This window comes from Polypterus senegalus, chromosome 8 (assembly GCF_016835505.1).
Source record: "Polypterus senegalus isolate Bchr_013 chromosome 8, ASM1683550v1, whole genome shotgun sequence".
NCBI lineage: Eukaryota > Metazoa > Chordata > Cladistia > Polypteriformes > Polypteridae > Polypterus > Polypterus senegalus.
The window spans coordinates 24492296-24520054 of NC_053161.1; the positions used below are offsets into that span (position 1 = coordinate 24492296).

Consider the following 27759-nt stretch of genomic DNA (forward strand, 5'->3'; position numbering starts at 1 on the left):
AGCGGCTGAAATGAGTTTCCTCCGCAGGGTGTCTGGGCTTTCCCTTAAAGATAGGGTGAGAAGCTCAGTCATCCGGGAGGGGCTCAGAGTAGAGCCGCTGCTCCTCCGCATCGAGAGGAGTCAGATGAGGTGGCTCGGGCATCTGATCAGGATGCCTCCTGGACGCCTCCCTGGTGAGGTGTTCCGGGCACGTCCATCCGGGAGGAGGCCCCGGGGAAGACCCAGGACACGCTGGAGGGACTATGTCTCCCGGCTGGCCTGGGAACGCCTTGGGATTCTCCCGGAAGAGCTGGAAGAAGTGGCCGGGGAGAGGGAAGTCTGGGCCTCTCTGCTTAAGCTGCTGCCCCCGCGACCCGACCTCGGATAAGCGGAAGAGAATGGATGGATGGATGGACTAGGACAGCATTTTTTCACCTAAGAAACATAGCTAAAGTTAGACCTCTTATATCACTGTAAGATGCTGAGAAATTAGTTCATGCGTTTGTTTTCAGTTGACTAGATTACTGTAATGCACTCCTCTCAGGACTACCCAAAAATGACATAAATCGTTTGCAACTAGTGCAGAATGCAGCTGCTAGAATCCTAACTAGGAAAAGAAAATCCGAACACATTTCTCCAGTTGTGATGTTGCTACACTGGTTACCTGTGTCATTCAGGATTGACTTTTAAATTCTGCTTATGGTTTATAAAGCCTTAAATAATCTCGCCCCATCTTATATATCAGAATGTCTGACACCTTATATTGCAAATTGTAACCTTAGATCCTCAAATGAGTGTCTCCTTAGAATTCCAAGAACAAAGCTTAAAAGAAGTGTTGAGGCGGCCTTCTGCTGCTATGCACCTAAAATCTGGAATAGCCTGCCAATAGAAATTCGCCAGGCTAGTACAGTAGAGCACTTTAAAACACTGCTAAAAACATATGACTTTAACATGGCCTTTTTATAACTTCACTTTAACTTAATACTGATACTCTGTATGTTCAATTCATCATAATAACTATTCATGGTGGCTCTAAAATCCATACTGACCCCTACTCTCTCTTCTGTTTCTTTTTCCGGTTTCTTTGTGGTGGTAGCCTGCGCCACCTCCACCTACTCAAAGCATCATGATGCTCCAACAATGATGGATGGATTAAAAGGCAGAAGTCTACGTGACCATCATTTTCAAGTCCTTCCGTGAGAACCCTAAATCCAAAGAGGACTGTTTCATTTATGTTAGGTAGAATGCCCAGAGGGGTCTGGAATCCCTACAGATTTTATTTTTTTCTCCAGCCATCTGGAGTTTTTTTTTTTTTTTTTTCAGTCCACCCTGGCCATTGGACCTTACTCTTATTCTATGTTAATTAATGTTGACTTATTTTCTTATTGTGTCTTTTATTTTTATATTCTTTATTATGTAAAGCACTTTGAGCTACTGTTTCTATGAAAATATGCTATATAAATAAATGTTGTTATTTTTCTCACTTATTATTGTGCTTTTTCAACTAATTCACCTACTTGAAATCACATATGAGTGTAGTATAGACTTCATTCAGTACTACCAATTTTCCGTTCAAAGACAAAAAAAAAAGAAAAAAGAAAAAAAAGAAAAAGAAAAAAGGTACCATTACATTTTCAAAACCTTGGTATTGAGATAGTACCAAAGCACCAGTTCTTGTGACATCTCGACTCCAATAAAACCAATTTGTTATTTTACATTCTTGGTGTTAATGATTGTTTTTTTTGGTACAAAGTAAAATACTGTGATTGTTGTTGGCCTGTCTTCTGAAAAACCATATTGTATGGTTTACATACAAACAGTATACAGTACTCTAGAAGAGGCAACAAATGTCCCTAAGTTACCCACATCAAATCATGCAGTAGGTTGAAGCCTGCAGTGATTTTTCTTTTCCTTGGGGCAATACAAACTTAATGCATTTATTCTCGTTTTGAGTTTCACTAATTAAACAATAAAAAATAAAAACAATAGTAATACTAAACTAATCTTCATGTTATTTTAGTGCAGATTAAATAATGTTGAAACTTTCACTAAGGTATTTGCAGCCAATCATGTGTCACACACTCTAAACAGTCTTCTAATGCAAAAAAGCACACTCCATTCTGCCTCACTCTCCCCTGGTCTCCCAACAGCTATATACTGAGTAATCCTCACCCATTCTTAATACCACATATATGCAATACTTCAGACTTACACTACAGCTCTTGTTAATTTAGCTCAACCAGATAAACTGCTAAATGTATTATTTGTTAATCATACGGAAAACAGCACTTTGCTCTAAACTCACTCCAAGATTTACAGAGTAAAGAATGAAATTAATTAAATATACATACAAAAGTACTGGAAGAGCTTGCAATGGAAAAATTATATTCGGTAAACATTCTTCGTCTCAAAATGCACTGGATATTTGATATCATTAGCCAAGTTTCCATCCAGTTTTTTGCGACGTTTTGTTATCGACAAACAGAATATACGTAAAAAAAATGTGCGAAATTTGCTGTCTCCAGCCTGTTTCCATCCAACTGGCTTTTTATCGATAAAATGGTGTGCGTGATGATGTCATCCCCCCCAAAACGAACTGTCGCATAAGTTTTGTTGTATCGCGAAAAAAAATCTGCCCTTGAGCCGTTTCCATACATAATTTTGTGTATGTCGCAAATTATCTACCTTTTGTTTTCCACGTTACACCCCCTCCACTAAACAAAGAAACAAAGAAACGGAGAGATTATTCAGACAGTTTTTTGAAATTTGCCAGCTTACTGTTATTTCAGTTTCACAAATAATTGGAATTGTACATAATATCCGAAGACGACAGCAGAATGAAGCAGTTGCTTGTCTGATAGCCCTAGAGCTCAAGAAAGTACCCCAGTGCGTAAACCCACGGGTATGGGAGAGACAACGGAATAAGACCTTCTGGGAGGAGGTGGTGGAGAGACACTTCACAGAAAATCTCTGGCTGCAAAATTTTAGAATGACACGGCCAACGTTTGAGATGTTGTGTGGATTCATCAGTCCTGATGTTACGCCCATCACAGGTTGCCACCGACCACCGGTTCACACCCAAAAGCGGATTGCCATCGCCCTTTACAAGCTGGCAACCTGCGCCAAGTATAGAGTAGTTGGAGAAACTTTCGGGGTTAGTAAAACTACCGTCCATCGATGTGTATATGCTGTGTGCACCGCTATTAAAGAAAAATGAATGCTGCGTTATATCAGACTTCCGACTGTAGCGGAGGCCAAGGAAATTGCATACCGCAATTCCTTGGTGCATCTTGTGCCACAGATTTACGGTGTGCTGGATGGCACGCATGTTCTATTGTTCTCCAGACCCTTGTTGATGACAGGTGCATGATACAAGACATTTGTGTTGGCACTCCTGGAAGTGCCCATGATGCAGCTGTGGTTGCAGCATCGGATCTGTACAGGTGAGCCTACCTTTCAACATCCCTTCTCAGTGCGATAACAACTGAATTAGTACTGTAACCTGCTTCCCTTAAGGTTTTTAATTAAAACTGAAATTTGAATTAATACAAAATAACGACGTTTAATCAAAAAAAACTAAAGTTAATATTAATGAGAGAATTTCTCATATATGCTAAAACATCTGCCATTTAATAATAAGAAAAAAATGTTTAGATAATGAAACACACGGTTTATTAAATATTTTACTGGCACAGTAAATTACCTTTGCGGTTTTTATATTATTTAGACATCCTGAGAGACACCCCCAGGCTACAGTTGATGTGGAGGGAGTTCAGGTACCCCTTTTAGTAGCATGAGACCCAGCCTATCCGCTACTGCATTGGCTCATCACGAGAAATAACGAGTCTATTCATCAGACCATGCGAACCGCTCCGCCATTCTCGTTTTGATTGCATGTGATGAAAATGTATCATGTGACACATTTATTTGCGTTGTTTATTTGCAATGTAGTTTTTGCGACATCTCAAGTATCGATATGGAATTTATGCGCTAAAGTTAAACAGAAAAATATTATGTCGACATGTACAACATTTTAGCGATAATTAGCATTTCCATCAGCTATATCGGTAAAAAAATTTGAAGCGCTAAATATTTTTTTGCAAAAACTCCTTGGATGGAAACCTGGTTATTGTAGGCAGTACTTTATATTAGAAGGAACACTGTTTAACACAAAATTATAAACCAACCATATTTTCTCCCTCATTTATATATCCCAAATTTAAATGTGTGGCACCTTCACTGTGGACTTGTATATTGATTATGCATTTGTATTTTATAATTACTTGCACTGACATTTTTTTCTTTAAATAAGTAATTTCCTTTATTACATGAAAATTAAACTCTTTGCTAAAAGTGCCCTCTCCCTCTAAACCTTTTTTCCCGAACTCAACTACAGTACTGATAAGAGTTATGTTGGGAAAAAGACCTTACAATCAAATAAAAACAAAAAAGTCTTAATCCATTTGTGCCAGAGATATGCTAAAAAATTGACATATATCAAATACATCTCTCTAGATTTACCTGTCAAACATATTCCCAGGATTAGAACCTGCCTGTGAGAAACACCCTTGCACTTCTGCCGTTGGCTATAAAATCAGCATATACCTTACTGGACTACAATTGTTATCTATTATTGAGCAGAGTTGTGATTACCATAGATCTTTATCCTCAAGTCCTTTCAGGAATAAAACCAGTTAGAACACCAATGTCATAACTTAACTATATTACTAATATGGCTTTTCATTTTCCTCAATTGGAAGAAACCTGGCTCACAAACTACTTTTAAAAAAAACACACACAAACTTAATAGGCAAATATTTAATAATAGAATGACTGGCATAAAAAAATGTAATTTTTATTTCAAACTGTGAAAGCTAAAGTTTTTACAAAAAAACATGTATTTTCTGCCTTTCCTTCACTAAATGAAAAGTAGTGCATTTGATAGAACACTCTCAGGAAGAGCTACTGAAAGAAATCTAATCCTTCAAATAAAATGACCCTAAAGGATTGCAAAAAGGAAAAAAGGACAATTTACATATACCCTGGCCAGGAATGCAGTCCTAGAAATTACTCTAAAAAGCCTACTTATTTATGAATTTATTTATTTATTTACTGTCTGTGTTCTAAATGTTTATTGTATTTCCACACACCAACACACACAACCAATTTTAATCCTGCCCGCAACACTAAAAGTTATGTTATGTGCCACAAAGTATTAATGGAACACCCACTAGAATGCAAGCGTCAATCAAGTGGGGCATACGTTCAGTAAGGCCATTTGCCAAATGCTGTCATATAGAGCAGTATACCAGTACAGCAAAAGTACCAAAAAACGCAAATTTTAAAACGGTACAATACCAGCATCTTAGGAAATTCAGCACCGAAAGTAAATGTCAGTTTTTCTCTCAATCCACTGCCCCCTTGCTATTGCAGTGGTGGAAAAACATCCATTTCTTTAAGTTCACAAAACTAAACTACATGTTTCAATGCAATCAGAATTTCATGGTGGAACCTTGTTGTTTCGATGCAATAAGGACATAATGAAATTAAGACGAAAACAGTACACAGTGTGGCACAATGGTGCAGCACACCAGGGGTGCGAGCAATTGTGTGGCACACCTGGGAAGCTGGAGTAGGATGGGAGGTTTTAGAGTTATCCATCACTTGCTTCTAAACTTGTTCTGGTACCAGTACTAAGGCAAGAAAGCTGGTATTGATACAAGAGTCAAAATTTTGTATTGATTCAATACTAGTGTTAATGTGAATGAAAATCATATTAAACAACATCTATGTTGTTGCTTGATTTTTAGGTCACAAGGCACATTCCCTAAGCAAGTATGAGAATATTACAGTTCCCAAGAGTGAGTGAGTTCTCCGTTTCCATTATATATACTGTATATATCACTGGTCTTCATGAAGTGAAGTGTGTTTTTAATAAAACATCAAGTTCATATAGAATAAACCATGCAGGTGTAAATACACCATATTAACCATGGATGAGAAGAACACCAGCAAATTTAACAATTCAGTTAGCCAAAACTTTACTTGGGTCAAAGCACTCCTTAAACCAAGACTAGTAACACGGAAGAATTTTTAGATCCAGTGAACTGGTTGAATAATGTGTTAAAGGTTAAAACTGATCAGTAAAGATTTGGCCATGACATTATATACTGCAAAACCACTTTAAACCACTATCTGTTTTCTTACGAGCAGATGTTACAACACCTTTCTTTCATTACTGAAAAAAGCAAATATTAAATTATGCCTATGATCAATGCAAATTCATTTAATAAAAAACACAACACATCCAATTTAACAACATTCTCTCCTCAAACAAAATACTAAAATACATTTAGAAACAAACAAAACTTACCTGTGTGACTAATCCTTGCATAAATGAAGACTGATGCTGCTTTTGTTGGACTGCATTTTCTATTGCTACTTTAGCTACAGCACTCGAATCTGCACCTGCTGGCACAGCTACCATTGTTGCACTGCAACCAGCATTATTGGGGTCACTAATTGTAACAATCCTTACGCCTACTTTATTAGGGATTCCAGAAAGCATTCCTCTGTCCATGTCCTCACCCGGCCTTTTCATACTTCGACTTTCACTTGAACCATTAGATGACTGAGGCTCACAAGCAGCTGGGGTGCACTGTGGCGTGATTATTCCTGGTTGAGATACAGTTTTAACTGGATTTACAGTGGTTATAGCTGCAGAAACAGTAGATTGTGAAGCCATTATTACACAAGGGTGCTGTGGTTTAGGTTGAGGCATATCCGTGTTTAAACTTGCTTCTAGAGGTCCATTTAATAATTCTGTACTATTACTACTAAATTTTTGGCATGCTGGAAATGCTGCCTCTGGTGGTATACTTGGAGTAGGTAATGTATTATTTACTATTACAGGCCCATTTGTCAATTTTGCAAACTGATCAGCTTTGGCAGTATCTTGAACTGTTGGTGCAGAATTCTCTTGCTGTTGTTGTGAGCAGATCTCTCCATTTCCCACATATCTGGAAGCTTTATGATTTGGAATGCTTTTATTTAAAGGAGGACAGTCCCCTTTATCAAAGTCACATATACCATTCACCAAGGACCGTTTTAGATCACTTTTTATTTCCTGTGGGTCTGCCTGCTCTGTAGTGGGTACTCCATTCGCAGGATTGTCTTTAACCTCAAAGGTAGGTCCATTAGTGACCTGTGAGTAGTGACTGGCCTCCAACTGATTTTTCCCTGAGATAGAAGGAGGTAGACTTGAATCAAGATACTTTTTTCCATTAACCAGACTTGCCAGAGATGTATCCATTTCCTTTGAATCACCATTGCTAGTTTTGGTGAACCCTTCTCGAAGGGAAGAGTTTTCCATGACCTCTATTTTGCGCTCATGTAAATGTAACCCAGTTGCATCTTTTGCCTCCTCCTCCTTTTGGCAGATTATCTTGTCACCTTTAAATGGAGGTATGGGAACTGGCGTTGTTGACCCAAGAGGAGGAGGAAGAGTCTGCAATTGTAAGCCAATACTAGGCTGAGATGCACTTACTGGTACTCCTGGTGGGGTAATAATTTGTGAACCACTTCCTTGACTGACAGCTGCCGTAGAAAAACTGGTATTTGGCACAACTGTGAATGTCACCTGGTTACCAGCTGTTCCTTGGATAAAAGCCGCAGAGCTGCTGGTAGAAAGCAAAGGTCCAGGTAAGATCTGCAAATTAGAAATGGGTACAGTTTGCATTGTTCCTTGTGACTGGATGGAGCTCTGGACCAGCTGAACATTCTGCTGACCTACAAGTAGTTGCTGGGGTTGGGGCTGACCCTGTACACCAAAACCTGGGCTTTGTTTGTTGGCTACTTGGTAGACCACCTGAGGGCTTGGAGCTCTGGTGTTATTTGGAGAAGGAATCTGAGGTGCAGGAAGAATTAATTTACCACCAGGAGTGGAAGGACCACGTTTTGGAAGTAGTAACTGTTTAATCAAACTGGATTCAGTAGGTGTAGGTTGACCAGGGGGAGGTGGGGGAGGAGGAGGCGGAGGCTGTGGTTGAACTGGTAATTGAGATTGTGAGGGATGAGGATGATGATGGTGGTGGTGGTGGAAGTGCTGGTGGTGTTGCTGCTGTCGTTTGACTGATAACATTTGACCAACAGTAGGAGGAGGTCCTTGTGTCTGAGGTGTGGGTGAAGGAGATGCTATGACTGATGGCACATGACTGCTGGTAACTGGACAAGATGATGGCGATGGTGATGGTGTGACATTGTTCTGCCCAGCAAGATGAACAGTTTGGCCAGCAGGAATGGAAGTGGGATTGGCTAGTACTATTTGATGAATGGCAGGTGCATAGGTTTGGTTCTGCTGAGGTGTGGGGCTGACAATAACCACACTTTGTTGTGGAGTTGGCTGTGGTGAGGGTGGTGGTGGTTGCTGCTGTGACCCCACTGTAGACTGTGAGGGCACTGGCTTGGGAGCAATATTTTGGAAAGTCACTCTTGAAGCCTGAGGACTCTGGACACCAGCTACTGTGAAGACTTGACCACCAGCAACTTGAAAATTCTGCACTGTGGTACAGGACCCAATGCTGGACGCAGAATTTGAAACATATTGCTGGGGAGTGAGGATAACAGCTTCCTGTTGATGACCTGTATTTCCTGGTTGCTGGGATGCAGGTAATGTTTGGGATGATGAGGAGACAAGTTGCTGTCCTTGGGAAGCTGTGATGGATGGACCCGTTGGAATATTCTGCACCCTTCCTGAAAAAATGTGCGTTTGTGGAAGTCCTTGTTGAAAGACTGTGACTGGAGTACCAGATGGTATTAAAGGGGAATGGTGAAGCAATGGTTGTGAAGTAACAACAGTGACAGATGTTTGGGGCACTGTATTATTATGGTTTTGAACAACAGATACACTAACTGGAGCAGCTGCCTGTGAAATGGAGCCTTGGATAACTGCTGCTTTCATGCCTTCACCAGCCTTGTTTGAGATGACAGTCACTGCTGGATTATGGTGCTGTTGAACCTGGGCAGGCTGGTTTTGGGATATCTTGGAAACAGTCTGAGCCGCATTTGAGACTCCTTGAACCGTGAAGGCCATCTGTGTGGATGCCGGGTTGGCATTAAGGCTACTGACTGGTGTCCGGTTGAAATGATTTCCAAAAGTCTGAGGTCCGAGAGTAGTGCCTTTAAAATAAATTAAAAAAATTTTTTCAGTCAAGTAAAAAATCTTTTTTAAAGTTTTAGCATCATAAGGAGAAATTCAATATCTACTGAAAAAAGTTATTGATATAAATAATATGAACACTTAACAGAGAATAGTTTGCCTAAGTTAATTCTGCATGGAAAAGCTAGAATTTCAAAACAGAAAAAAAAATGTAACTTTATAACAATAAAGGTTTAAAAATGGCAGCACAGTATTGCATATATACTAATCAGCCACAGCATTAAAACTACCTGCCAAATATTGTGCAGGTCCCCTTCATGTTGTGATCATTCAGGCATGGACTCCACAAGACCTCTGAAGGTCTCATGTGGTATGTGGCACCAAGACATTAGCAGTAGAATCCTTTAAGTCCTGTAAGTTGCTAGGTAGGGCCTCTATGGATTGGACTTGTTTTTACAGCTCATCCCACAGATGCTTGATTGGATTACGATCTCTTTGTCATGTTCCTCAAACCATTCCTAAACAATTTTTGTTGTGAGGCAGGGCACATAATCTTTCTGAAAGAAGCCACTGTCATCTGGGAATATGGCTGCCATGAAGAGATGTATGCGGTCTGCAAAAATCTTTAGGAAGTTGGTAAAAGTAACATCGATATGAATGTCAGGACTAAAGGTTTCTCAGCAGAACACTGCCCAGAGCATCACACTGAATCTGCCAGTTTGACTTCTTAGCATAGTCCATAATGCTGCTCTCTCTTCCTTAGCTAAATGACGTATTACACATGGCAGTCTACATGATATAAATGAAAACCAGATTCATTACATCAGCCCACCTTTTGCCATTTCTTCATGGTCCAGTTCTGTTCACATTCCCATTGTAGGCACTTTCTGTAGTGCACAGGGGCCAGCACTGTGACCTGTCTGCGGTTACACAGCCCCATAAGCAGTAAGCTGCAATGCACTGGGTATTCTGATACCTTTCACTCATGGCCAGGTATTAGGTTTTTCCACAATTTGTGCTTACAGCAGCTCTTCTGTATAATCTGACCAGACAGGCTATCCTCCCCTCCCTACGTTCATCAGTGAACCATGTGTCCCCATTATTCTATCATTTGTTTACCGGTTATCCTTCCTTGGACAACATTTGGTAGGTACTAACCACTACATATTAATAACACCCCCACAAGACCTGCCATTTTGGAGATGCTCTGACCCAGTCATCGAGCATTCACAATTAGGTCCCCATCAAAGTTGCTCAGATCCTTATGCTTACCCTTTTCCCCTCTTTTTTTCCCTGCTTACCCTTTCCCCCCCCAACAAATCAACCTCAAGAACTGACTGTTCATTTGCTGTTTAATATATCCCACCACTTGACAGATGCCATTGTAACAAGATAATCAAGGTTATTCACATCACCAGTCAGTGTTTTTAATGTTGTGGTTGATCAGTGTATATATTACGTGCTTATAAATGAAACTAAATAACAACCTGGAGTCAGAGAAAATTACAATACACCACCACCAAGGAGAACTCCAATAATATCCCTTATATCTTGTTTGGGGGTTTTATTAGTTAAAAAGTGAAGTCAGAGTGTCTACACTTGAAAACACGTTTAGAAAAACACAAACTATAAACAAAATTATTTTAAAATGTTAGAGCTGGAAAAGGTAACATTGAACTAATGCACATTTGAGAGAAATTTGTTTTTAAACAACAGCTTTTTAAAATTTTCACACATAGAGATTTTTACTTAGCTAATTAATAGAACAGTGTATTTCAAAAGTACAAGGGCATTATAAGTGGAAACTTTCTCAGATTTCACTATATCATTACCCTTAATAGATAATATAATTATTTTTTGAATGGGATCAAATGAAGAGTTCAGCTGATTAATACAATAGATACCTTTCTTCACTTCATTAAAATGAAAATAGTGCTACATGAACAGTTAAATTAGTCTGTTTAGGATAAAAGTATAACTAAACTTAAGGAAAGTAATCCATAATTGATATATATGATTTAAAATATTTTTGTTTTCAGATTTCAATTTTAAATATTATTTATGCCCTTTTTTAAAGTTAACAAATGTCTAAAAACGAAATATTCTACTTAAAGCTAACAAAGTGATACAGTAGTTATGAATTGTCTTTAACTAGGTGACAAAAAATAAATGCAAGCAAACTTTGCATTGCAAACTAATGAATTTACAGTAGACACAGTGGAGGTACATATGCATTTAAAAAGACAAATATACAGTGCCTTCAGAAAATAGATACCCAACCATTAATTTTTTCTCAGTTTGCTGTGTTGCAAAGTCAAATTAAAATATATTTAAGCAGGATTTCGTGTAACAATGAAATAAATTAAGCTTGAAATTACACTTAAATGAGAAGGAGTTGAAGAGGTCTCTTCACTTTCTACATCATAAAAGTGTAGAGAAGTGACCAAGAAGGTTAATATGAGTGTAGGTTATATGGCCCAGTTTCTGGAGTAAATGTCAAGGGAGGTTATTCTTAAGATATATAACATCCTAGCGAGTCCTCATCTGAAATGGTATGTGCATTTTTTGTCTCCATGTTAGAAAAATAGTAGTGGTAAAGAACTTCTAAATAAGAGTGATTAGGCGGACTCTGGGGACTGTGAAGTATGAACTATAAAAGAGGATTGAAGGCGTTGAAGCTTTTTAATTTAAGCAAATGGAGATTAAGAGGTGAAATGTTTAAAGTGTTCAAATTATGAACCTTTTTAACCTCAGTGAGACCTTCAACAAGAACATATGGGTCGGAGCATAAGGTGCATAAAAAAGTCTCAGTCCTGTCAGAGCTTATTACACCTATATTGCAAAATTGCAATCTATACAAAGAAGTAAACAAACCAGAAACTTTTTCTGACAGGATTTATCTGGATTTCAATTTTTTACTACACAAAATCTGTGATTTTGGCAGGGGCATGTAGATTTTTTATATCCACTGTAGATGGAAATTGGTTATGAGTAAACTTCACACAACCTTTACAAAGTTTTCTGTAATACAAATAACCATAGGAATATGGAATACATTACCAAGTAATGTAGGATATTATACCACTTTGTGAGACTAACAAAACATTACTATGTTATTTAGCACAGATTAGGTGAATAGGACTAACAAGGTTTGTTAGGGTGAATAGCCTGTTCCTATCATAACCGTTAAACACATTTGTACAAGAACAGGATTTATAGTATTTTTTGTTAAGTTTCAAATTAACATGTAAAGTACCCACTCTTGTATCATCTGAAAAATCTAAACTTGCAAAGCTTAAATGATTCAAACTGTGACACAAAAGAATATATTTAAAAGTTTTAAAATTTTACTACTCACGTTGCCTTTAAATGTTCCTAAAAATTCTATACTCCAAAATGTTACAATTGAAATAAATGGGACACAAAAATAAAAATTAAAAAGTATTAATTGACATCCTTAAAAAAAAAAAAAATAACATAGCAAAAGAAATGAATGGTAGAAACATCTGATGATTTAGTTGGCAATTATTTGGTCACCTTGTGGGGGTGTCTGGGACTGGTCAGCAATTGCTTCATGCCTGGCTGCAGGTGCAGGAGAAGCTTGCTGCTGGTAATACAGCTGCACTGGAAGAGGAATAGGTCTCCGCCGAATGCCAACTACGTGGATGTGAGCCTGTCCATTATTCTTATTATCTTCAACTCGCTTTACTGTGTGATTTGGGAAGATGCTCCTGAAAAAGGGCAAAAAACACAAAACAGTGAAGAAAAAGGGAAAAAAAACAAAAAACACACAGAAAGATATGCAGCAACCACACATTATTTATGGAATCTATCGATTAAAGAAATATGAATGTATGTTTGGGTATTGCAGCTGACCTAAACGTTTGCTTTTCAAAACATGTGGACTAATTAAGGTCTATTCAATTATATTAAATCTGCTAGTCACTTAAAAGGCTGAAAAAGGCATAATTATGCTATTACACTAAAGGTTTATAAACAAAGTGTGCATGTGGCAAAGGGTTTTATAAGATTTAGTAAGATGGATTATCTTCTTTCTTAAATTATTTCTGTGGTTTCTTCCTAAAAAGATACTTTTTGTCTCTTCTGACCACAACACCAAATTCCAACTGTAACTCCAATGTTGCCTTGTAAGGTTCAGCAGCTGGGATTTGTGTCTTGGTCTCAGGAGGGTCTTCATTTGTGGAACTTGTCAAAAGGTGTCTGGTCATGAAGGTGGGGTTTCATTATGTCCACGATTTTGAAATGGCAAAACTCCCAATTTTCAACTAAACTTTGCAGTTGTGAAACTATGATCTTTGGGCTGCTCTTTACCTCTCTTAGTAACATCCTTACCCTGAAATTGAGCAAAATACAGATGTGCCCCCTTACTTGGAAACTTCCAGCAGTTCTACACTTCTCAAACTTCTTTACTATTGCCTTGATGTTACTTAATGGTAATTTCAACTGAATGCCTATGTTTGAAGCCATTCCTAAATCTATGCAGCTCATATGAATTAATAGCTTTTTGTTTGTTGGTAGATGCCTGAAGTATGGTACATGTGTGTAACCTTACATTTATACCCCTGTAAAACAGGAAATGGTCATATATGACAAAGTTCTTTGACACTAAAAGCAAGAAAGAAACATTTTTTTCCACAACGATTCCAACTCTTAATTTTATATATACAGTAATCCTTCACTATATCACGCTTTGACTTTCGCGGCTTCAATCTATTGCGGATTTTATATGTAAGCATATCTAAATACAATGCGCATTTTTCGCGGGTTTCTGCGGACAATTTACTTCTGGTACATACTTCCTCAGTTGGTTTGCCCAGTTGATTTCATACAAGGAACGCTATTGGCGGATGGTAGAGATGCTACCCAATCAGAGCACACAGTTAAGTTCCTGTGTGCTGATTGGCTCAGCGATGGAACATCGAATTTGATTCCGCTGCGTTAACCAGGAAGTCTCATCTCGCTCATTCAGCATCAACGTGTTTTGCTGTGTAAAGAGTTAACTGTTGTGTTTATCTTTGTGCATAGTCAAGCCCTTCGTTATGGGTCCAAAACGATCTGCTCCTGCTTCAGGAGCCGTGCCCAGGTGCCAACGGAAGATGCTAACGATTGCCGAAAAGGGTAAAGTTTTGGATATGTTGAAGTAAGGGAACAGCTACACCGCTGCAAACGCCATTACGGCATCAATGAGTCCACGATTCTTTTTATTTAAAAAGGAGGAAAAGAATATAAGATCTATGGCTGCAGTGTCCTTTAACCAGGGTGCAAAACGAGCTGTAAGTGGATGTAATAAGGCAGTAGTCCGGATGGAATCTGCTTTAGGGATTTGGATTGAAGACTGCCGGAAGAAGAACAATGGCAGTGCTACACAATCGCCTGAAGAGGCTCCTTTAGAAGAGCTGTAACGCTCTCATTTGTTGTGCAGTAAAATTAAACTCATCGTTATCGGACAAGTCATCATGGCATTGTTGGGGAGTACCCATAACTAATTTTCTACATACTTAGTACATGTTACGTACATTTATTGTAACTGTACAAACATTTTATACAATTTTTCTTGCATTGTAGGTATTTATTGCCGTTGTCCTGTCTATCTTAATGCCTGTAAAATATATGATATTGGAGACGCTCTACAGTATCTTTAAAATAACATTTTGGTTTTATGTACAGCATTTACATGTTATAGATTTTTCACTTATTTTTATATTACCTAATCAATTACAATATGTTTAAAACTGTATTACGTATTAAATAAAACTCCTCAATGATATACGATACGTATGTTTGTGAGTAGCATATAAACAGTGTGTTTACATACATATAATTTCAACGAATCTTACCTAATAACTAAGAGAATATAAAGGGTTTATGCTGTATAACTGTGCGGGGAATATTTATAAACAGTGTGGGAGAGTTTATAAGGGCTTAAAATATATAAAAATAACCATACAAACATGGTTTCTACTTCGCGGATTTTCACCTATCGCAGGGGGTTCTGGAACGCAACCCCTGCGATCGAGGAGGGATTACTGTAGTATTCTTCAAGGATTCAGTAATATAGCAACACATGCTTTTGACGGAATAAACTATTTAGATGATAAAACATTATTTCAAGAACTACTTTTATTGAATTTTGTTGGCAATTTCTCCAAAAATTAGGGGAAGCATTACAGGTATTATATATACACCATTAAATACCATGCTTTTGCTCATTTTGTGCCAGTGTTTCTGTGTGTGTATATAGATTTATTTTATATTATCTATTAATTTATACTTTACATATACAGGTATATATACACACACATATATACTGTATATACATACATACATATATACATCGAAAGGAGCCAGTTGAGGTGGTTCAAGCATCTAAATAGGCATGCCTAAAACTCCTCAGCAGGGAAGCATTCAGAAAGCACCCTAACTGGGAAGGAGACTTCAGGGCAGACCTAGGACATACAGGAGAGATTATATCTTTCAACTGGCCAGGAAACACCATGGTATTCCCTCTGGAGGAACTAACAGGGAAAAGGGATATCTGGGCATCCTTGCTTTGACTTATGCCCCCGTGGCCCAAACCCAGAAAAGCATCAGAAACTTGATGGATGGATAATTCCTTTAATTCTTTCTGATCAAAAGAATGCAGTCTCAGCACTTGAATCAAACATCTCACAATGGGCTTCTCCCTTTTCTTTTTGGATTTAGAGGTTTGACATTAACTTGACTACCATTCGGAACAGTTCTGCAAGCAAGCTGAAAATCCCACCCTCAAAGAGGGACGCTATTAAGTCCAGGCAGTGAGCAAAAGCAAACATAATACAGAAAGTACATTTATATGGCAGCGCTACACTACTACTACTATTAATTGACTTGGATTTGTTCGGTGCTGCTTCACTAACAACATTTGAAGCACAGCTAAATTAACCGAATTTAATTAATGTATGTAGGTACTGCATTAAAATGTAGTCACAGAAATGTTTAACTCGTTAATGGCGATTAATCAGCAGCCCTAATATATACATACATACAGACAACTATTTAGATGCTCTGAATATTTATTTTAACAATATTAATTTGTCCCACCTTTAACATCTTAATAATCGCTTTCCAGCATAGTGAGGACATAAACAGAGATCTTAATGTTTTCCAATTGCATCTACGCATAGGTATTTGAACTGTTCTGTGATAATCAGCACAAAGTGATATAGTTTAGCCTAGCATAAAAATGAATTCCCAAGGAAGAAAACATTCTAACTTCAAAATAATCTTGAAAGTAGATAATTTATAAAATTCACCACATAGATTTAGTATAAAAGGAAGATATCTTTGAGATGTAGAAGAACACATTCACATAAAAATAAATTTTATTTGAGCCCTTCCTTTAGAATACTTTTTATATATGACTGCATCCAAAGATGACCTGACGAGGGTTTAATATTAGTCACAAACAGCCTTAGTGATAATGTGCATTCCCATCTGGTTTGATGCTCTAAAGTACTGAGAGTTTGCATTTATATGAACCAAACCTTCCGGACCAAAGTAATCTAACCCATGCACATATATTGAGACCAAATTCAAATCTGCACAGTAAACAGAAATACCCACTGAATCTGGTAGGGAAAGACAGCTAATTGTTCCATTTTTTTTGTAATCTCTATATATTGCTGTCTTGATTGTGTGACTGAATATTTGACTGAACTTAATTTTACTGTCTTTTATTCTCTCAATAAAACAAAAAAAAAATCCAATAATGTCTACTATAGATGTAATTAATAATTTTATTCCACAAGTGTAATACAAAATAAACTTCCAACCCATATGGGATTGGTTTATGCTAAATGATGACTGGACTATGCTACATACAGCTATGCAACTGGAATTTGATAAGAAAAGTTTTATTTGGAGATATATATATATAAAAACATACCTCAGGCATTTGTAAAACCCAGTAGATGTTAAGATACCACCACGAGCCATTTTACTGCATGTAGAGAGATATTCAGAGTACATCTCAGATCTGGAAACAGAGCTGTCATTATGTGGCTCAAAGTATGCATTTAGCCTAATAAAGAAGATACAAAAATGCAGCATGTTACATCATGGAAAGAAACTAAAAACACTCATAGTCATTAAGATTATGATAAAAAAAGACCACACACAAATTCCCATGATATCTTAAAAATTAAATGGCAAGTACTGAAAAAACTACACTGATTCTGATCTCCAATTTTCTGGCATATATTTCAGCAAATTTTGACTCTACTTGCCAGTTTCAAGGTGCTGTACAGTCTACAGGAGTCAAATGGAGGGTTCAGATCAGTAATAAAATTAAACATTTTACATATTGATTAAACACACATTTTTACCCACTTCTAGAGTTCATAATCCCAGGAAATCAGAGCTGATTCTGTTAGCAAGTGGTATGACCTTTATAAAACACTTCAGTCAAATTGGTGTAGGTGCACTGTCTATACAAACAAAGTCACACATATTACCTGTATAATTCATTAACTGAACACATTTTATCTAATATAAGGCCAAGTTCTTCTCTTTCCTGAATTCACCTCCACCTGCTATCAGAGGCTTGCTTGTTCCATTACAAATAGCATGCTGGAAAGGTCACAGCAGCCTCTTGTTATGAAATTTTTTTGCTTGTTTTGGTTGTTATATTTTGAAATAAGATTTTTTTTGCCTTTCATTTTTTAAATATTTCTATGATTTAGAATGGCAGTTTCTTTTAGCGTTGAATTTTACATTTTTTTAGAAAGCTAATCTCAGGAGTGAGGCACAGAAGATTAAAATAAAAGTAATGTGCAGGCATGCATTTAAATTGAAACCCACAAATAACTCTACCTCCTTTTACAAGTCCTACATCACTTGCACACTTAGTTTGGACTCTTTAGTTTGTATCATGTCATAATCTACTCCTTAAGGCGAAGGTCTTACTGGGTAGAGTAAATACAGTATGTCCAACACTACCTACGACTGTGTTCTCTAGACGGTGATATTGAGCAAAATTCAAATGTTCCTTGTAATAAAAAGATAAACAAATACATAAATAAATAAAAACAAAAAACACCTACAGTATTTTACATGTGGGTTTAATTGGGTTGCTAATTTGGTATGTCCAATACCTCGGCATCGATCAAATAGTACATATTTAGGCACTTTGAGCTACATTATTTGTATGAAAATGTGCTATATAAATAAATGTTGTCGATATGTTCTACATTACAGCTTGCGACTGATTGGTGTTGCATCTTGCATCAAGCATACATTAATATTACTATATGCTGCTAGAGTTGCAGCAAAAAAAATAAAAATTGTTTTTAAAAATCTAATATTGAAACAAGCCTTCATTTTAAGAAAGTTAATGAAGACAAAAATGGGTATTCCATAAAGCTTACCACTGAGCTGTAAACTTCTCACCATCAAGTTCAACAATTCCAGGAGGAGTAGCAGCTGACTGTACAGGAACTGGTCTTGACACTGTATAGGAAGGTGGAATGTTCACATATAATTTGCCACATGGTTATCTATAACACATTCACAAGTGATTGGGGGTGGGGAGAATGGGGCTTTGGGAGGTTTGTGGGGGGATCTATTGTATCTTTTGCTGCATTTAAAAAGACAAAAGATCTAATGATATAGTAGCCTATTTTTCCTCTGTGCACCTCAAAGTGGTGAAAATATTTACTTAGAAGCCTATGGAGTGTGAAACTTATGAATCATTTGTTGCAGGAATTTCTGATTTAATATTTTCAGGCCACGGTAAACCACAGAAACCAAACCTACAGATACTACTGTACAGCAAATGAAGCCAAAAAATTACCAAAAAAAAAAATACAAAATCAAGCTTTGAAATTAAAACTACAGAAACATTACACTCTAGTAAAATATTTAAAATTATAAAATAAAATATTTATACAATTGTACTTATTTTGTTGCTATTAACAACAAATTAAATGACATTGCCAAAATTCAGTAAGCTCAACAAAATTATACAGACATCCTTGCTGTAAAAGGTTTGTTGGGACAGATCTACTCTGGTACTAGAACAGACATAATCAACTCCCTATGCTGCTAAGGAGAGTTGTAAAGAAGGATAAAAGTTTTGATAAATGCAATAAAATTAATAAAATATAGAAAATGATTCCACTAATATTGATAGTATTCTGAGTTTGCTTAATTCAATGTTGTTGAACTGCAATTCATGTATAATGATTTAATTGTTAGGGCATGTATGTACTGGTTGATCCAGCTCACAGGATCCTCATTGTTGAGGACCAGAGCAGCTTGACCAGGCAAAGGGGATGCCCATGTAACACCTGGCAGCGGCAGACACAAGGTAAACCCGGGGGGTTGCCAGCCAGGATGACGAGCTGTTTCGTCATGTGTTGGGTGGGGCAATGCACTATACCAGTGCATGCTCCTCCAACGTAACCTGACCTGGCATTTGCTGAGAGCAAGAATCCCTAAAGGTGTGCAAAATTGATTTTTTTTGCTTTTTTGAGTTTATTAGCACAATATATGCAAGTTACATAGATGCTTTCTAAAAAATACAATAAAAAGATAGCTCTAAACCAAATGTAAAACAAAGGGAACCCAATGACAACATCTACTGCATTTTTACTGTACTGAAAGCTATAGAAAGCAGTCTTCAGCATACAAAAGCATGCTCAAAAAAGTTTAGGTGGGAAACATTTGAGATTGTACTTTTTTATTATTTATTCAAATTACCCAAAATCATAAGCCAAGTACACTTTACTGCTTTCAAATGAAAGGTAATTAGAGCAAGGGCTGCTACTCAGGTGCACTTTATCTGCTAATGATCGGTAAGGGCAGCCACCTTTCTGCTTTTATTTGCAAAGTTATATCTTCTTAATACAGTGTACCAAATACCAAAAAAAAAAAAAATGTAAAAGAACTGTCAAGACGCCTGGTGTCTTTTGAACAATTGAGATGAAAGCTGAATTATTTGATTATTACGTATAACTATTTGCTCGGTAATTCACAATTGAAGGCATTGAAGTTTTAATACAGCAGTTCCAGTTGGTTGTGCATTGAAAAGGAACATGGCAGCATTAGTTTCTTCAGTATAACTCACATCTTGATATTGGAGTGAAACATTTCTGTTGCAAGTTTAAAACATCAACAAAATTATGCAACTCCATCCTAGGTAGTAATATGGGTGAATTCAATCAGCATTTTAATGTCTGGATCACACATACCAACTTTAATGGTAATGTACTTGTATCTTGTATTTCTCCACCTGATTATATCAGATGAAACCCATCCAGCAATAAATAGCATCTGAAATAGGTGGTTTAAGCCAGTTCGCCGCAGTAATAAAAATGCCACAGTTCCTGAACTGGCAGTAATTCACCATAAGATATGATATGATAGCTCTTTCAACTTAAAAAAGCAATTAAACATTCCTCTTTATATGGAGGTAGGCCAGTTTTGAATCTTTTGTACCTTACTTTTAACCTCACTTCAGATCTTCATCCTTTCCATTCTCATATAGTATAACCTGCTGCTCTTCTGATAAGGAGGATCATTATCATTATTAAATTAAATTATTGTTTGCTTTACTGAAAGGAAAAAACACCAACCCCGATATTATAGATTTAAAAAAGTAATTGCCCTCTAAACATAATGCCTGATTGCATAATCAAATGCTAAATAACAGAGATCTATCTGTAGAGAAATTTTGGCCCACTTTGCTCTACTGAATTGTTTTAATTCATCTACACTGAATTATACTATCCATTTAAGGTCCCACCACAACATTCCAATTGGGTTCAAATGTCAATCTAAGCTTAATTTTGATGTTCCAAGCCACTCACAGGTGGACTTGCTCTTGTGCTTTGGATTGTTGTCCTGCTGCATAACTTAAATGTATTTCAGCTTCAGATCACGGACTGATTACCACATAGTACAGAAGTAGAATGTTAAGCTGAGGGCTCCATTCCTTGCTACCTTCAATTATTGCAAAGCAACCAGGCCCTGAAGAAGCAAAGCATACTTGCACCATCACAACCATGTTAGACTGTGGGTATAACGTTCTTAATGTGGAAAGCTGCTACCTTAATGCCAGATGTAATGCATCCCAAGTCTTCCTAAAAGCTCCACTTTTACTTCATCAGTCAACAACAAGTTTGTGCAGCTAATGTAATGTATCCCCTTCAAATCAAAATATTTCATTTTTTATTCCTTTTGTCTCTTATTTTAAAATGTAGGCAAGGTGGATGCTGGAATACTGATCGGATCATGATATCACACATCCCCAAAGTAGAGCTACAATAACCTTACAGCATGCATGTATGAAAATTCTGCTATTGGCTGCTACAGCTCTATGAGGTCACACTTGCATAGCAAAGTAACATGGGGCATTGAGGGGGGGAAAAAAAAAAGTTCTAAAGTCTAAACACATTAAATTGCACAGCATACACAGTGCCTAAAGGTAAAATGATAGCTACTAGATTTCAATTACATAAAAACAGACTAAGTGATTACACAGAAAGCAAAAACATTCAAGGGCTCACTTTTTCTTATCCTTGACATGTAAAATGGAAATGTGGGCTTTTTTGGTAATCCACAGAGCCAAGGATGAATCATTGAAAGTAAAAACCTTAGCATACAAATTCCTATTGATTTAAATGAATTCTCATTTTCATTATTATAAACAGTAGATTCCAAAGGTACTAAATATATTTAAAGTAAAATAAAATCGAAGTTTATTGTTTTACAAAATTATAAACTAGAGTGTCTGCATGATACAATAAAACATAATTAGCACAATAAAGCTGAATAGCTTAACTTTTGGCATTATACTGTAGGTTTAAGAAAAATAAAATATGCTTCAAAATTGTTACAGTACAGTAAGAAAACTAAAGTGAAATTGGAAGTAGCATGAGAAAATTATTGGGGGATAAAAAAAAAAAAAGCACAAAACCAAAGCACAAATCTTTAATTCTTACCAGTGGCCGGAGGTCCATGAACCTGGGATGGTATATGCTCCACTGACTGTGGTCTTATTTCTGCAACAACTTGATTACTGGAGCTTTGATGCTCAATGAGCTTTACCACTGTTAGGGCATCAGGTCCAAAGGTATTTATGTCAATTGACACTAAGCGCACTAACAGCTCTGTTGAAATACAAGGAAGCATAGTTTTTAAAATGCACAAAACAAACCTGCATACTAATACATTTGCATTTTACCTGAAATAACATCATTTTTTTCCTGAAACAATCATAAGGACAGACACAAACCCACTCTGATGTATAAGGTTCAGTTAATAGTTCAAAAATGTATTTATCATATTTAATGCAATATTACCATTAGTTGTAATACTCTCTGGAAGACTCATTATACGTCAATCAACAAGGCAAGGATAAAGTGCAGGTATAAGAAGAAAAATTAAGTCCAAAAACAGCAAACAAATTTTTTATGAAAATAAAACATTTTGCCTCAATTTAAATATTTCTTTATAAACTAAACAAAATAATTATATAAATTTTAATAAATCAAAGTGACTACAGAATTTTGCTTCATACAACCAAAGAAAATAACAAGGAGCAGTTAAAAATATAACAATATCATTAGTTTAAGCTGTTGATTAACATAATTCATACAAGTCAGCTTAGATATTACTAATGCTTACATTTTCATCACTTTATAAAACATATTGGAATTTGCTTTTCTTACCAATACTCTTATCCACAGCAGCTATCTTTGAGCAGGTCATATCTCCCTGTTCTGTAAGCATGTAAAGCACCTCCAATGTGGATATTACAAGCAGCACATCAGGTAGAGTGAGATGGCAGATTATCTCCCTGTATGATTCCTGATCCACATACTCACAAATGAGAATCCCATTATCATCTGCTTTACACAGATTTCCCAAGATCTCCATTGCTACAAAAACAAAAATTAATTGCAATAAAATTTTATTTCATTAGAAAAGAATCTCTTTATACTATGTACTTGTTACACAAAAGTTATACTTACCTCTCATTTTGAGAAATCTATCTCTTGACATTAAGCATTTTGTAATTGTATGAAACATAAGATTGGTAGTCCTAAAATCAACAGGGTCCAATTGAAGCTGTAAAAGAATGTTAATAAATGTCATTAACCAGTTATTCTGGCAATGCATGCCTGTTAATAATAATACTAATCAAGACACAGTAAGTATTTAATGAAAGTTATGATGAGAGTTATTTAGGCAATAAAATAGTTTAAACCCCAATGGGACCTACAATAAACACATATAAATTACATGTAATATCTCAAAGAGTCTCTGTATGTATAACTACTATATTATATGGAATGTCCTAGAACCTAAAATGAAATGAATTTGAAAATGGATGAATGGAAGGGGTAGACACACGAATGAAACTATGAAATATCACACCAGGGTCTTCTTGAAATTCCAAGAATGTTAAGAAAAGAAACAGCTAAATAACCTTTTAATTAAAACAAAAGTTTTAAGAAACCATAATCACAAATATTGCTAAAATTATATGGAGTAAAGATTGCCCAAGTATACTAGTTGTGAAAACAGTATATTATTGACTAAGAACTGATTATTAATTCCTAGCTTTAGATATAATATATTGCAAAAGTACAGTATTATTTTCTGCCAAGTGTCACTGTTATACTGCAACCTGCACTCTAACAGTGTTTCATTTCAAATGCAAAAAAATATGTTGTTTTTCAGTCCTTTCTCCCAAGCTCTGAAATTCGCTCCATCTGACCATGTAAATGCTTCTAATCTTTTGATGTTTAGGTTCCTCTTAAATATTCATCTCTTCTACAGTTCAGACATATTGCCGAACATCTTCTGATATGGAACCTCACAAACTCAATATTGAAGAAACTGGAAATTATCTCAATTCACAACAGACACCCATTACACGGAGAACTTAATTTCAGTAAATCAGGGTCTCTTTGAAAACCCACACAAATCGCAACAGAGATTATTTTTCCAAGAGCCATACTTTTTTTTTTTTTGATAAGGAATATCAGAGATAATTAAAAACAAAAACAAAACAAAAAAATTCCAGAAGTGCAATCAGCCAACCGACTGCAGGGAATTGGGTCCAGGATGACACATCCATATGGGCCATTACAAGGTTTGGTACATCTCCCAGCACATTCTCAAGAACATGGAGTAGATAACAGAAGACAAGTTATTACAGAAGGAGAGCTGGACAGGGCCACAGAAGGACATCAACCTAACAGCAGGACCAGTATCTGCTCCTTTGTGCAGTGAGGAAGAGGAGACACACTGCCAGAACACTACAAAATGACTTCCAGCTGGCTAATGGAGTGCATGTTTCTGACCAAACTGTCAGACTCCATGAGGGTGGCATGAGGGCTGAAGATCTTCAAATGGGACCTGTGCTCACAGCCCATCACAATGCAGCTCGATTGGCATTCACCAGAGAATACACAATTGGCAGTTTTGCCATTGGCTCACAGTTCTCTTCACAGATGAGAGAATGCTCACACTGAGCATATGTGACAGACATTAAAGAGTCGGGATACACCATGGTGATGTTATGCAGCCAGCATGCCTCATTCAGCATGACCGGTTTGACAGTGGGCCATTGATGGCCTTGGGATGCATATCCCTGTAGGGTCACACAGTCATCCACGTGCTAGGCTATGGTACCCTGACTACTGTTAGGTATGGAGTTGAAATCCTCAGAGCCATTGTCAGACCTTAAACTGGTGGAGTGTGCTCTGGGTTCATCCTGGTGCAGGATAATGCCTGGTCTTATGTAGCCAGAGTGTGTAGCCAATTCTTGGAAAACAAAGGCACTGATGCCACTGACTGGTCCATACATTCCCCAGACCTGAATCCAATCGAGAACCTCTGGGAAGTAATGTATTGGTGTGTCCAACATTGCCAAGTAGCACCACGGACTGTTCAGGAGCTCATGGAGGTCCTGAATAAGGTCTGGGATGAGATCCTCAGGACACCATTCGCTTTCTCATCAGGAGTATGCCCAGATGTTGTTGGGAGTACATACAGACACATGGGGGCTATACACTATTGAGTCATATTACAAGTTGTCGTGAAATTCACACAAGTTGGATCAGCCATTTTAGGCAGCCCTTAATGGGTTGGCAATTTAGTTTTTTTATTCTTAACGCCTTACACAGTATTACTCAGTAAAGATTTTCCAGCTGTACCCTTAAGGTTTTGAGCAGTGTAGTTTACGTCAGGGCTGTGGAGTCGGAGTCGAGGAGTCGGAAAAAAGTTAACCGACTCCAACTCCTACTAAATTTAAACGGCAATTAAAAAAGTAAGTTGAAATGTCCCAATTCACAAACAGTCATAATGAACTACTTCTCTGCTGTAAGAATAAAGCCCAATGCATGCAGTGCATAATGTTACCACAAAACGAACATGTCAAGTAACCATGAAGCATGCTTTTCATTGACTGTATGTGTCACTATATGGGATGTAATGCACAGGTAAGGTGCGGCACTGATTTCCATTGTGTCGTGTTCCACTGTTACAGGGAACTGTGAACCTAGCCTAAAGCCCCCCATACATTTACAGATGCACTGCTGATTTTTCGGTCGTTCAACGAGTCATCACGCGTCAAACACCTGAAAAATCATCTGGTGTGTTCTTAGCTCCGTCAGCTCCCCTTCACTATGCGCTAGTGAAGGGGCCGAAGGAGCCGAGAACACAGATCTCCCTACCTGTCTCCAGCAGAGGCTCGTTCTGCTGATCAGCTGGCCGGTGAGTGACACAATGCACTAAACTTCCGGCTGGCTGACAGAGGAGACAGCCACTGCAGCAGACAGAGGCATCACATTACTTTGGATGGGGGCGGTGGTCGAGATTTTCGGCAAGCTGAATCTGCCCGTCCATGGCCTTAACTCTCGCTGATAATTAGGTAAATGTTTTTTGCAGGACTAGAGACACTTGTATAAGTGAAGGGAATAAACTTAAACTTTAAACCTGGCTATGGGATTCAAACATGATTCATGATTTCCCTTGAAGTGCCCCTTCCCGCTGCCTCCTCCATCAGCCTTCCACTGCCCTATCTTCACAAGATAAGAACACTAAGGAAAAAGCAGCAGCTTCTGCCTCTCTCTGCTATAAGAGCTTAGAAGAACTTGGTGGAACAGCTTCTTGCATTTGCATTCAACTGTAAGTGTTCATATTTATTTTAAAACTGCATGGCTCCTTGTCTGTATGAGGGAAGGCTGTGTGCACATGTGTCTGGATAAAACTGCATGGCTCCTTGTCTGTATAGCCAGTAGTTCTGTGGTGAAATGACATGTATGTTGCCTTCCTTTCCTTCAATGGATGTAGAAAATACATTAGCATTGTATATACATACAGAGGAGTCGGAAGATTTAGAAACTGAGGAGTCGGAGCATTTATCTACCGACTCCACAGCCCTGGTTTACGTATTGTTTAATGTTATATTAGAGCTATTTCATGCCCGTAAATGTCTGCCTGATGTTTGCAGAATACTTAAACATTACCCACCATGCTAAATCCTTTAAATTTGCACATGAGGTGGTCTAAGTTAGAACACACCTTTGTTTCATCCTTTTCTGATTCCAAGCAGTACATTGCAACTGCACTTAGTCTTAGTTCACTGCAATGGAGTGCAGCTGTCGGGATTACTGCAACTGTGCTAAATCCGAAAGTTATTCTTGTACACCCAAAAAAAAAAGGGCAAGTGTCTATGTGTCCACCTGGTTGCTATTAATTTTGCCATTCCAAAAGATGGCTTATCACAAACATTTTTAGTAATAATATGCATTGCAGTTGTAATTCCAACAGATGGTACAACACAAAGATTAACACTGGTTTTACAAATCGCATACCAAATGGCATGTAACAGTGACATATGCGGTGCACTGCAAGTGCTAACACTGAGATCTACATTGATTACTTGGATTTCCCCCATCTCAGTAGTACTGTTCTCTTGTTCTGCATGAAAACATGATTTTTTTTTCCTGTACCATTACTACAATCTGGGATAATTACCATACTAACAAAAATATCATTTTTGTGTGGCGTATTCATTTAAATTATAGCAACCAAAGAAAATTGTAAAAAACATTTCTGTTTAAAGGTAAAGGAAAGTTAACAAAAAAAATCAGAAAATTTTATAAATATTGCAAAAATGCTAGGGACTCAATTTGTAAATGGTGCTTATTAGACACCATCAGAGGTGTCAGTGTGCAGAGAGTGCAGACCTATAAATACCTGGATAGCTGGGTGATAAATTGGACTGGACTGCCAATACTGATACTCTGTGCAAGAGAGGACAGAGCCGACTATACTTCCTTAGAAGGCTGGCGTCCTTCAACATCCGCAATAAGATGCTGCAGATGTTCTATCAGACGGTTGTGGCGAGTGCCCTCTTCTAAGCAGTGGTGTGCTGGGGAGGCAGCATAAAGAATAGGGATGCCTCACGTCTGGACAAACTGGTGAGGAAGGCAGGCTCTAATGTAGGCACGGAGCTGGTCAGTTTGACATCTGTGGCAGAGCGACGGGCACTAAGCAGGCTCCTGTCAATCATGGAGAATCCACTGCATCCACTGAGCAGTATCATC

General features: G+C 37.5%; 1 protein-coding gene across 1 annotated transcript in view; it reads right to left on the bottom strand.

The window, feature by feature from the left end:
* The window catches only part of arid2 (AT rich interactive domain 2 (ARID, RFX-like)), a 172181-nt gene that overhangs the window by 35461 nt on the left and 108961 nt on the right, over nucleotides 1-27759 (bottom strand). The window contains exons 9-15 of the mRNA XM_039760879.1: nucleotides 23170-23266; nucleotides 22867-23076; nucleotides 22138-22305; nucleotides 18562-18643; nucleotides 17082-17216; nucleotides 12674-12867; nucleotides 6353-9156 (exon numbers count right to left, since the gene is read on the bottom strand). Of these exons, the coding sequence (XP_039616813.1) occupies nucleotides 6353-9156; nucleotides 12674-12867; nucleotides 17082-17216; nucleotides 18562-18643; nucleotides 22138-22305; nucleotides 22867-23076; nucleotides 23170-23266 (3690 nt within the window). The remainder of the gene's footprint in view (nucleotides 1-6352; nucleotides 9157-12673; nucleotides 12868-17081; nucleotides 17217-18561; nucleotides 18644-22137; nucleotides 22306-22866; nucleotides 23077-23169; nucleotides 23267-27759) is intronic.